The sequence below is a fragment of the Salvelinus sp. IW2-2015 genome, unplaced genomic scaffold (assembly GCF_002910315.2).
Source record: "Salvelinus sp. IW2-2015 unplaced genomic scaffold, ASM291031v2 Un_scaffold564, whole genome shotgun sequence".
Lineage (NCBI taxonomy): Eukaryota > Metazoa > Chordata > Actinopteri > Salmoniformes > Salmonidae > Salvelinus > Salvelinus sp. IW2-2015.
Window position 1 is genome coordinate 589,887 of NW_019942576.1, and position 13,667 is coordinate 603,553.

The window sequence follows — 13,667 nt, forward strand, 5'->3', positions numbered from 1 at the left end:
ACTACTTGTCGCACAAAGTAGATGACTTGCCAAAACTATAGTTTGTTAACAAGAAATTTGTGGAGTGGTTGAAAAAAAGAGTTTTAATGACTCCAACCTAAGTGTATATAAACTTCCGACTTCAACTGTACATCAGAGCTGTTGGCAGATACGTTTATGTTAATTTCTCTACCATAAGCCGCKTCCAATGTTGTTTTAGAGAATTTGGCACTACGTCCAACCGGCCTCACAACCACAGACRACGCCAGCCCAAGACCTGCACATGTGGCTTCTTCACCTGCGGGATCCAGACTCCCAGACAGCCGATTAAACTGAGGAGTATTTCTGTCTGTAAGAAAGCCCTTTTGTGGTGAAAAACTCATTCTGATTGGGAAGGGGTGCAGCCAGGCCCAGCCAGTCGTGATATCCATAGGGCCTTATTAATTTATTTAAATTGACTGATTTCCTTATATGAACTGTAATTCAGTAAAATCATTGCATGTTGCGTTTACATTTTTGTTCAGTATAGATCCAGACCCCATCCTTTCACATCTACCCAAGTGCCTAGAGGGTAGGTGGGCTAGGGGTTGTTTCTCCATGATGAAATTCATGTATTTTATGGAGTAAAGACTGGCTATAAGTCCGTACTATAATTGGTTCTACATAACAGTAACTATCTCCACTCTACTCCAACTGGATTAGAGAGAGGAATATAATGAGGATTAGATCTCTCATGGGGGCACATATTAATCCAACCCACCAGGTTTCCATTTCTCCTTGGTAATGTTAATTATCACGAACCCGCTCTGAGAGCTGGCAAGAGTGAGGAGCGGTGTGATGACACATTCTGTTTCCCTGACTGYGTGGCAACCTCAGCCTTTTGACATGTTCTGAGGTAGAGGAGCCAAGAGGAAGTAGAATACAGAATCCTTTATCCCAGGACAGGTTAGGGAAAATATATATGATATAATTCCTATATCATATCACATACTGTAATATCAAAATATATAATTATCATGTGTATTCTGATAGTTTGTATTAAACAAAAAAAATCTAATTCTGAGAAACAATCAGACAGAAAATCAAACTGTAGTGAAACAATATGCAGATTTAATGATTACAATAAAAAAAAGGGAATCAACATTCACTACACTAGTGAATGAATGCTGGCCAACTGTAGTGGCCATAATAATAACTAAGAAATATGTTGTTATACAAACTTTTCAAGGGGAAGGCAGGGGGGGAGGGGGTCAGGTAGCAATGAGATTACAGGCTTTAAATGAGAAGTAAGGCTCGATATTTCACCACGTTTGGTTTCTCAGAAGAAGGGGAAGTCAGGGAGGGAGGGGGGGGGTGAGACGAGTGTACTCTAAACTGGGATGGATAATTACTCTTAACGTCAAAGTCTTCCTCTGTCCTTCCCCCCCAAAAAACACAGAAAAAAGGGAAAAACAGAAGACGTTTCTCGAGGGAGAACAGGCAGTTAGCCACTTCAAGTAGAGGGATTTCCCAGTGTCCAGTGCTGTGGTTGGGGACGGGTTGCGAGGGCCCGAGGTGGATGGTTACATCAGGGAGCAGGARGTCCTGCCCTGGGGGGCTCCCCCCTCCATTTTCTCCGCTTCCAGGATGGTCCTCTTGAACACCTCCACCGCCGTCTGACTCACACAGGAAACAGGAAGTCAGAGGACAGAAATTATGCCATATCAAGACAACAGGAGTGTACAGACCGATGTTTTCTCTGCTCTGTGCTTAATAGGTAGGTTAAATGGTGAAATGTGTTCAGTTCACACCAGCAAATCTAAAAGAACAGCCACAGATGAATTGTAGCTGCTGGGAAAGAAAGAAGGTTGAAACACTGAAATTTTTGATATCATCAGCACACAGCAGCATGTGGCGGCAGGTAGCCTGGCGGGTAGGAGCYTTGGGCCAGTAACCGAAAGGTTGCTGGATCGAATCCTCGATGACAAGGTAAAAACCTGTCGTTCTGCCCCTGAGCAAGGCAGTTAACCCACTGTTCCCCGGGCGCCGAAGACGTGGATGTCCATTAAGGCAGCCCTCCGCACCTCTCTGATTCAGAGGGGTTGGGTTAAATGCGGAAGACACATTTCAGTTGAATGCATTGAGTTGTACAACGGACTAGGTATCTCCTTTCCAATGGATCTAACATGCCTCCTTTGGTAAAATAACAATTATGTTGAATGATGCATTCAGACCATACCATTTAAATAACTTCAAAAAACAAATACAACAGTCAGTTACTTCTTTGTTCAACATYCATATTGATCTGAAGCAGGACACCTCGAGTCACTATTTGTACTTTGCCTACAACAAAACCACTATAACCTTGAAAAGYCTATGGAGAGATTCTGCAACAGCCTTAAAGAAGTATCAATCAAAATAATAATTATATCTGCAACAATAGGAAACCTTTATGGTCTTCTTCAGCAGTAGGGCCTATTCCTGAGAAGCAGAGGAACATTTCTTGMAAGAGGTGTGTTTGGTGTTCTCCAGTAACATGTACATCAAAGTAGCGAATGAGAAATTAAATTAGAAGCTCTGCCTCTCTCCGGAGCCCAGGCTGCTGTCCTCAGCATCCCCAGAAAAGGCCTCTCCTCCTGGGGACCGAGATCAAAACGACACCCTGGTCTGGAGTCCTCACTACTTACAGCACAGAAATGGGGTCTGATCAATGTCTACCCTACCATTGCTGCCCCCCTATTCCCCTGKCTAGCTCTGGTCCCCCGTACCCAGGAATGACAGGGATGAGAACTGATAAAAGAGAGAATGATGAACAAAGTTGTAGGTATTACACTTTGGCAAACTATCTTCCATGTTGGCACCAAATGTTTCTTCCTTTACATTACTCTTACTGTATGTATTCAAACTAGACTAATTACAATACTACAGTAGATGTCAAACTCCATCTATCCGATGGCTCTGGGAGTGAATGTCCAGTCATCATCATCATCACCTGGTTCTCTTTTGCAGAGGACTCCATGAACGCTGCGTTCCACGAGTCAGCCAGTGCTTTGCCTTCTTCACAACTGATTACACTGAGGAGAGAGGGGAAACAATACATCAGTGACTACAATTAGCTTGTGACAGCAGCACAGCCTATACACACAGTTCCTGATTGTACTGAGGGGAACAGAATATCAAAGTGAACACCATTTGTTTGTAACGCAACAGTATATGTAAAAGTGTTAAAATCCAATGGGAGCATTATAGGAGGGTAAGGCTCTAATGACGAAACTGAGCCGTGGTCACTCTCCCTATACCATCTCAGGTTTTCACTATGGGGGAATTCCGACCGGAGTCAAGCACACGTAAATGGAATGGAATTCCCTTTTTATGCACTTTTCTCTCTACGCATATTCTGACCTTGAACTTAAGCATGAGAATAGCATGCTATTCACACTGGCGAAGCGCACGCCCCCGCAAGGTGGGGGGGACCGGCAGATAGCATATGAACACGTCATAAGTTACGAAATAAATGTTTTGAATTACAGGAAAGTAGCTTTAAAACTGCCAAAATGTGTAGAAAAGCAGGAAATTCGGGACAATCCTTGTCCGACAGGGAAACCATTTTTATAGTTTTCTTTTTTTGTGTGCATTATTTGGGCTCAAACMTATCAAATTTAGGGCAATTTTATAAGAGAAAAGATTTGTTTTGGGGAATTTTCTAAATACTTTCAATATTATTAATTTCCATGTCGGATCTATGCTGGTGTCACGCCCTGACRTTAGAGAGCTTTTTATGTCTCTATTTTGGGTTTGGTGAGGGTGTGATTTGGGTGGGCATTCTAAGTTCTATTTTCTATGTTTTGGTTTTGGCCGGGTATGATTCTCAATCAGGGACAGCRGTCTATCGTTGTCTCTGATTGGGAACCATACTTAGGTAGCCCTTTTCCCTCCTTTCTGTGTGGGAAGTTGTCTTTGTTTGTGGCACTATAGCCTTTAAGCTTTACGGTCGTTTTTGTATTGTTTATTGTTTTTGTCAGCGTCATCTTAATAAAAGGAATATGTGCGCTTTGGTCCAGTTCTTTCGACGGCCGTGACAGCTGGTCATGCTCCGGAGCAAAGGATCCCAATTTCAAACTCTCCAAAAAAGGGTTTAAAATTCTAAAAACTTGTAATAGTGGATATTAACTGAATAACRATCTAATGTAGTTTCTTGCAATAGCCCTCTGTGAATGTTAAACAATATTTCTCTCAAAACTGTGATTCCTAAAAGATGTGTCCGAAGATCTGATAAACTCCGTGAGATGTGTCTTAAATGGTTGTTTTAATTGGCAATTTTCAAATTAATAATTTACCATATTTTACAAATGTTTGTATTTAACTTGTATTTTTAGAGGCAAAGATATGTCTGTTTTAATTATCTGTTGACAATTCCGTCAGTGGCTTGTCAACTCTAATGCTTTGTTAATACACTGTTCTGCAACACTGTTCTGCTTAAACAATGGAAGCATTTTCTGTGTAATGCATTTTTATGGGGAAAATTATCTTCCCCAAACTTGAAACTCACGAGCTGCTCATGTATGCCAGTCAGGCTCTACACCCCTTGTAAAGCGGATTCATGTGCTTAATTTTAAGAAGTTATTTGTCCGCTTTAGTTGTGATACAAACCTTATTAAAACATATAGGCCTATGGGTTAGGCTACATGAGGTATATGATGAGAAAAAGTCACAAAAAAAGACATTGTTTCTTGCCTTACGCTGGGCATCATTCACAAGAGATAATATATAATTCACAAGTGATATGCTAATATTGTCACTCAGACTATACTTGATTTAATATTGTCTTTACATATACTAAATAATATATGTTTTAAATATGTTTAAATTTAGAATGGACCATTATCATTCACCTGTATCAAAACAGGGGCAGTGGAAAAAAATACATGCACTTAAATAGTGATTGGAGGATGCATTTCCCAGTGTTGTTTTTCTTCTTCATGCCAGCCAGGTAGGCTATACTCCTGTTGTAAATATAAGCAACGTGCTTATATTAGGAAAGTTGAGAAATAAATAAATATAGTAGGCCTAGCTGATGGGCTCCTCCTCTTTTTAATAGAGGCCATCACTCTGTTTCTTCTGCAATTGCATAGCCTATAGAAATGTTGTGCAACATGAGCACTCATGAAGTTTTGATTACATTTTCAAACACATTTGCATTGATGTCAGAGTGATTAGAAGGACAATCGAGTGCTGAGTACCAGGCAGTTAGCAAGTTTGGTAGGCTACTAACGGCCAGCAGRAGCGTCAGAGCTTGGAGAAACCTAATTACTGTTACTAAATGYTCATGTGAAATTTGACTGCCTTCATGACTTGTGACCGCCGGTGTGGCGGTAATACCAGGTTATTTATACACCACGCCGACTAACTGAAAAGACAGCATCACAATACTAAGATAACATCCCCTTTTCCCCCCTGATCCTAACTGCATCGCATGAGTCTTCAGCCGAGCCCAAAGCTACATAGCCCAGGGGTGTAACCCCTTCACTCCCATCCACTCCTGTGATTTAATAGCCTGGAGTTATTGATTCATTAAAGAGGTCCAGCCGGTTCTCACTTCGCCCAGCGCAAGCCTTTCACTGCCCTCGAGACAGGGAGAAGAGATGGGGAAGTGATCAGTAATGCCTTGATTACTTTAGTGGACTAACACAGTCTACTAGGCTCCTGTGTGTCTGGGTGGCTGTGTGTCTGGGTGGCTGTGTGTTCAATGGACAGTTCACCACCTCACTCCACACTGAGAAGAATATGAATAATCTCAATGCTGCGTACATCACCTCAATGGGGCCAGAGTGTGTACATCACCTCAATGGGGCCAGAGTGTGTACATCACCTCAATGGGGCCACAGTGTGTACATCACCTCAATGGGGCACAGTGGTGTACATCACCTCAATGGGGCCACAGTGTGTACATCAACTCAATGGGCCAAGTGTGTACATCACCACATAAATGGGGCCAAGGTGTGTACATCACCTCAATGGGGCCAGAGTGTGTACATCACCTCAAATGGGTCAGAGTGTGTGTACATCATCTCAAGGGGCCAGGTGTGTACATCACCTCAATGGGGCCAGAGTGTGTACATCACCTCAATAGGGGCAGAGTGTGTACATCACCTCAATGGGTCAGAGTGTGTACATCACTCAATGGGGTCAGAGTGTGTGCATCACCTCAATGGGGTCAGAGTGTGTGCATCAACCTCATATGGGGCCAGAGTGTGGTGCATCACCTCAATGGGGTCCAGAGTGTGTACATCACCTCAATGGTGCAGAGTGTGTACATCACCTCAATGGGGCAGAGTGTGTACATCACCTCAATGGGGCCAGAGTGTGTACATACACCTCAATGGGGCCAGAGTGTGTACATCACCTCAATGGGGCCAGAGTGTGTACATCACCTCAATGGGGCCAGAGTGTGTACATCACCTCAATGGGGCCAGAGTGTGTATCACCTCAATGGGGCCAGAGTGTTCATACTGGCATGGAGTACTCTCATGGGCCAGAGTGTATGTGTATGAGGAAGGGAATGGCAGACAACATTTCCTGCTTTGAGATGGCTGTGCCCCATTTCCTGTTTATTCTGGGAATAGACGGAGAGGGAGAGTAGAAAGATGAAGCAGAAATAAAAAAGGAGGGAGGAAAGATGTAGCGCTATGAGGGAGTGACCATTTTCAGAAAAGCATCAGGCTGGCAGTGTGTACTAACTGTACTATACTACAGGCCTGGTAAGGGACAGAATACAGTGTGTACTACCTACAGGCCTGGTAAGAGAAAATACAGTGTGTACTACACTGATTATAACTACAGGCTCTGGTAAGAGACAGAATTCATTGTTGTACTACACTGTACTATACTACAGGCCTGGTAGAGACAGAAATACAGTGTGTACTACACTGTACTATAACTACAGGCCTGGTAAGAGACAGAATACAGTGTGTACTACACTATACTACAGGCCTGGTAAGAAGACAGAATACAGTGTGTCTACACTATATACAGGCCTGGTACAGAGAGAATACAGTGTGTAACTATACACTGTAACACAGGACTGGTAAGAGACAGCAGACAATAACTACTAGACTGTTTCCTACTACTATACACTGTCTTCCTATAACTACTAGACTGTCTTCCTACTAGACTGTCTTCCTACAACTACTACTACTAGACTGTCTTCCTACAACAACTACTACTAGACTGTCTCCTATAACTACTAGAACTGTCTCCCTATAACTACTAGACTGTCTCCTAAAACTACTAGACTGTCTCCTATAACTACTAGACTGTCTCCGCTATAACTACTAGACTGTCTCCTATAACTACTAGATGTCTTCCATAACTACTAGACTGTCTTCTATAACTACAGACTGTCTTCCTACTAACTACTAGACCTGTCCTTACCTATAACTACTAGACTGTCTTCCTATAACTACTGACTGTCTTCTATAACTACTAGACTGTCTTCCTATACTACTAGACTGTACTAAACTCAGACTGTCTTCTATAACTACTAGACTGTCTTCCTATAATACTAGACTGTCTTCCCTATAACTACTAGACTGTCTTCCTATAACTACTAGACTGTCTTCCTATAACTAACTAGACTGTCTTCCTATAACTACCTAGACTGTCTTCCTATAATACTAGACTGTTTCCTATACTACTAGACTAATAGACTGTCTTCCTATAAACTACTCTACTAGACTGTCTTCCTATAACTACTACTACTAGACTGTCTTCCTATAACTACTACAGACTGTCTCCTATAACACTACTAGACTGTCTCCTTATAACTACTACTAGACTGTCTTCCTATAACTATACTAGACTGTCTTCCTATAACTACTACTAGACTGTCTTCCTATAACTACTACTAGACTGTCTTCCTATAAACTACTACTAACTGTCTTCCATAACTATTACTACTGTTACACTGTCTTCCTATAACTACTAGACTGTCTTCCTATAACTACACTATAGACTGTCTTCCTATAACTACTAGACTGTCTTCCTATAACTACTGAACTGTCTTCCTATAACTACTAGACTGTCTTCCTATAACTACTAGCTGCTTCCTATAACTACTAGACTTGTCTTCCTATAACTACTAGACTGTCTTCCTATACTACTATAACTAGAGCTGTCTTCCTATAACTACTACTACTAGACTGTCTTCCTATACTACTACTACTAGACTGTCTTCCTATAACTACTACTACTAAGACTGTCTTTCCTAATAACTACTACACTGAACTGTCTTCCTATAACTACACTAGACTGTCTTCCTATAAACTACTACTAATCTTCTACTATATACTACTACTATAGAACTGTTTCCTATAACTACTACTAACTGTTTCCTATAACTACTAGACTGTCTTCCTATAACTACTACTACACTAGACTGTCTTCCTATAACTACTAGACTGTCTCCTATAACTACTAGACTGTCTTCCTATAACTACTAGACTGTCTTCCTATAACTACTAGACCTGACTTTCCTATAACTACTAGACTAGCTGTCTTACTATAACTACTACTAGACTGTCTTCCTATAACCTATAGACTGTCTTCCAACTACTAAGACTGTCTTCCTAACTACAGACCTGTCTCCTATATACTACTAGACTGTTCTTCCTATAACTACTAGACTGTCTTCCTATACTACTACTAGACTGTCTTCCTATACTACTAGACTGTCTTCCTATACTACTAAGACTGTCTTCCTATAACTACTACTAGACTGTCTTCCTATAACTACTACTACTAGACTGTCTTCTATAACTACTACTACTAGACTGTCTTCCTATAACTCTACTATAGACTGTCTTCCTATAACTACTACTAGACTGTCTTCCTATAAACCTACTAGAACTGTCTTCCTATAACTACTACTAAGACTGTCTTCCTATATACTATACTAGACTGTCTTCCTATAACTACTACTAGACTGTCTTCCTATAACTACTACTACTAGACTGTCTTCCTATAACTACTACTACTAGACTGTCTTGCGATAACTACTACTACACTGTCTTACAATAACCACCACCACTACACTTTCCTCCCATACTTTCTACATTCTCAAGTTAGGAATTAGGTCTAACTAACAGAGCCTGAGCCAAAGACAGCTTAGAGCAGACTGGACCACTGTTTACCAGGGACTGGCATTGAGTGGGAGATGCATTTCCAGGGAGATCGTTCAAGATTGACTGCAAAATCTGACATCTATCCATGCCTTCAAAACAGGCCACTAGGGGCAACAGTGAGCGCTATTACCACCAAGTAGACTTGGGTTTTGCCAGGACGTTGTGGATGAGGGTTGTGGATAAGTGTAATCTCATGACTCTGGATCAGAAGGGTAAGTGTTCGACCCCAGCCGTGGATACTGGTTTTGTACACTATCCAAAACCCTATCCAAAACTTTAACCCTTACCATAACCATTCAGAATGAGTGACTAAACTTAACCCATAACTTCAAAATTTGACGTTTGGAGAAATGGAATGCTAGAGCAGGWGAAACAAAAACACTGAAATTTGACGTTTGGAGAACGTGGATATACATCTCCTTCTGCAGTGAGACAAAGCTTGTTGCAATTTCGCCCTCCGTGCAAAAGATGTAAGCTGTGGAGCCTTAAAATGGCCCATAAAATGATAGGAGATCAAGTCCTAAAGGTTTATTCCAGCTTCGCACCCTCTGCTGAACCAATGTACTTTCTCTCCACTCGGGTCAGCTGAACAGGTCTCCACAGACTCAAACATAATGACAAGWCAGTCCGAACAGTAAATCCCTGTTAAATCTAATTTAAGAAAATGAAAAAGAACTGTCTGGTTCCTCTGGGAAYACTAGCTGTGTGTCATACCGTTCCATGTGTAGATCTTTCTTGTTCCCCACCAACATGATGGGTACTCTGCAGAAGACAAAATCCTGTCAGTCAAACGAATCAGTGAAACACTGTATATATATATATACATATTGAAACATTGTCAGATAGAGGAACAGTCTACTTACTGTACTTTACCCACCATATCCAATAATTTTTCGTGGATAACTTTTATTACTTCAAAACTACAAAAGAAAACAAAAAAAAGTCATTCAATCTTTTATGATCAGCCCAAATAAAAAGCATTTAAAGCATTAAACAAAACTCCTACTCAACACAAGGCCAGAGTCAACACAACATTACTAAATTCATTCTCAAAGAAACCATCTTACAAAAGTTATACAGTTCAATACTTAACAATTGGGTCTAGAAACGTGTGTAAAAATGTTTACTTGTACATAAATGCATTCTTAAAATGGGTGTAAAGCTTGACATTTTCTAGGTCGGACAATGATAAATAAATAAAAAAATGATAAACTTGTAACATGTAGGTGTCCAGCATATCAAATGGCTGCATTGTCCGTCCCCGACACCTCCAGTCTGTGTGTGTGTGGTGTGTTGTGTGTGTGTGTCTGTGTGTTGTGTGTGAGAATAAGCAGCAACACCATCTGAGAGCTAAGTGGGTACTGATCCATCCACATCTTCACAATAATAATAATAACAATAACAAGGATAAATTAACCACGGCCTTTTATCACCTACATAGATTTTTAATTAGGGGCCTCATCAAAAAGAGAATCATTTTCTCATTAAATGCGTTACATTGGTATGGATTTGGAGAGGGCTGATTGAGGCATGACCTACCATGATTACATTGACAAACGTTGCCTAACGACCAGACTGGGACAAAATCAGGGCTGCGTTCAAAAAAGAGGACTGTTGCGGTTGAACAATTGCTTGAAATCGATACGACATAAGCTTTGATACGAGAAGTAGCCTCCCTCAAATGAGAAGAACCATCAATACTAACTGTACTTGACAATGTGCCATTTCAATACTACTGTACGACAATGTCCATTCAATACTACTGTACTTAATGTGCCATTTCATACTACTGTACTAATTGCCATTTCAATACTACTTACTTAACAATGTGCTATTTGTTAGATGCTTTTCCAACATCTAGTTGAGGAATGTTGTTCCACCAGTGCCATAGTCTACTGTAGAGGCCTATATAACTCAACCCAACGTAGCAGGCGTATAATAAACCAGTGCCATAGTCTACTGTAGAGGCCTAATATAACTCAACCCAACGTAGCAGGCGTATAATAAACCAGTGCCATAGTCTACTGTAGAGGCCTATATAACTCAACCCAACGTAGCAGGCGTATAATAAACCAGTGCCATAGTCTACTGTAGAGGCCATATAACTCAACCCAACGTAGCAGGCTATAATAAACCAGTGCCATAGTCTACTGTAGAGGCCTATATAACTCAACCCAACGTAGCAGGCGTATAATAAACCAGTGCCATAGTCTACTGTAGAGGCCTATATAACTCAACCCAAAATAGCAGGCGTATAATAAACCAGTGCCATAGTCTACTGTAGAGGCCTATATAACTCAACCCAAAATAGCAGGCGTATAATAAACCAGTGCCATAGTCTACTGTAGAGGCCTATATAACTCAACCCAAATAGCAGGCGTATAATAAACCAGTGCCATAGTCTACTGTAGAGGCCTATATAACTCAACCCAACGTAGCAGGCGTATAATAAACAGTGCCATAGTCTACTGTAGAGGCCTATATAACTCAACCCAAAATAGCAGGCGTATAATAAACCAGTGCCATAGTCTACTGTAGAGGCCTATATAACTCAACCCAACGTAGCAGCGTATAATAAATGCCTTCGTGTCTCATCTTTCTTTCTGGTCCTGAGGAGAAAAAGAAGAGGGGAGGTTCTCATCTGCACTGTTGAACCAATCCAGTAAATGTGGAGGAGGAGTTAAGATGGAGAGTCGCCTTGTTAACGTCCAAAAAGGGAAGTCGAGTCACAGGCTCTCGTTCCATTTCCTCTGAAAACCAGATGCATCTGTTTTTAAAAACCCGGCAGAGGTGAGCTAGACCTGACGCAGGGTTTGAGACTCAATATATAATGACGAACGTTGAGTCCCAATCTGGTCAGTAGAATTGCATGTAAATCAATGGGGACATTAACGAAATTTGACATCATTAACTGGCCAGTAGGAAGACATGACGGGATGGGTTAGGAACACATTTCTCCAGGGAAAGTCTCCCTAGGCCCGCTCCCATGGCATCTTACATAAGTCTCTGGCACACACACACATCCAGTACAATAGTCTTACACAGGACAAATCATTTGCTACAGTATGAATCCTGTTGAAATGATTGTCTGGAAATGTATGGAGCATTACAGGAGAGAAAATGCAGCAGTATTATCAGGAAGCCCTTGAAAAGAGACTGGGTCTTAATGGGCTTTTCCTGGTAAAATAAAACTTAATTTTGGTCAACTCTCTGCAGTCAGGAGAGGCTTCTGTACTTTTTCATTCTCGTATTAATGTGAGTGAGAAGCCGACAGACAGAGAGAGACAGACATTTTTATTTTAAGCACAGAGACCCAAATAATGGTGAATTACGCCTTCATTACTGTGAGACTTTAAAACTCTAAACGTACACTCAGAACTAAAAAGCACAGTACAACAGCAAGCAGCTGACACTAATTGAGGAGTCCATAAACACAAACAACTTCTGGCAAAATTGAAAAAATCAAAACAAGAGGAATTAGCAATACAAAATGGTGACATATGGACAACACATTTTAAAACACTCTACAACACCGTTCAAATTGACACAAACGCAGAACAATGCCAAATTAATGAGAAGTTGAATGGATTAGAAAAAGCTATAAAAGACAATCAAAATCCATTGGACTCCCCAATTACTGACCAGGAGCTCTATAAGAAACTTCAGGCTCTCAAATTTAAAAAAAGCATGCGGACCTGATGACATCCTAAACGAGATTCTCAAACTCACTAGTGCAAAATTTCAAATGGCTATATTAAAACTGTTTAATTTGATCCTGAGTGTAGGTTATTTCCCTGACATCTGGAATCAAGACTCATAAACCCAATCTTTAAGAACAGAGACAAATTTGACCCTAACAATTACAGACACATTTGTGTGAACAGTAACTGGGGAAGGTTTTCTGTTTATTAAAATGTAAGAGTTCTAATCTTCCTTAATAAGCACAATGTCTTGAGTAAAAGCCCAAATTGGATTTATACCAAAACATCGCACGACTGATCATATTTACACCTTTACACACCCTGATAGATAAACATGTCCACAAAATAATACAAAATATATGCTTGCTTATTCAACTTCCAAAAAGCATTTGATTCTATTTGGCATACAGTCCTGTTCTACAAAGTTATTGAAAGTGGTGTAGGGGTAAAACAAATTAAATCAATGTAGTCTGGCAATACGTGCAGCATTAAAATTGGCAAGAATATAACAGAATTCTTTAACCAGGGGCGGGGCCTTCGTCGGGGTTGCAATCTGAGCCCTGCACTCTTCAATATTTACATCAACGAATTGGCAACTATTCTAGAAAAATCCTCAGCCCCTGGTGTTAGTCTCCACAATTCAGAGGATAAGTGCCTACTCTTTGCAGATGACCTATGCCTGCTGTCACCCACAGCGCAGAGCCTGGACATGCTAGAGCAGTACTGCCAGACCTGGCCCTGGCAGTAAACCCCAAAAAGACAAAAATAATGATTTTCCAGAGAAGATCCAGATCTCAGGAATTAGGTCAAAGTTCTCAATTGTACAAAC

At 40.9% G+C, this 13,667-nt stretch overlaps 1 protein-coding gene across 2 annotated transcripts in view; it reads right to left on the bottom strand.

Moving 5' to 3' along the window:
• Nucleotides 1-1,250: 1,250 nt before the first annotated feature.
• Nucleotides 1,251-13,667, bottom strand: part of LOC112068573 (GTP-binding protein Rheb) — a 30,051-nt gene continuing 17,634 nt past the window's right edge. The window contains exons 5-8 of one of the 2 annotated variants that reach the window (XM_024135735.2): nucleotides 10,001-10,057; nucleotides 9,852-9,899; nucleotides 2,951-3,032; nucleotides 1,251-1,634 (exon numbers count right to left, since the gene is read on the bottom strand). In XM_024135735.2, coding sequence (XP_023991503.1) covers nucleotides 1,542-1,634; nucleotides 2,951-3,032; nucleotides 9,852-9,899; nucleotides 10,001-10,057 — 280 coding nt within the window. In that variant the 3' untranslated portion in view covers nucleotides 1,251-1,541. The remainder of the gene's footprint in view (nucleotides 1,635-2,950; nucleotides 3,033-9,851; nucleotides 9,900-10,000; nucleotides 10,058-13,667) is intronic. The other variant, XM_024135736.2, reaches the window with a different exon arrangement.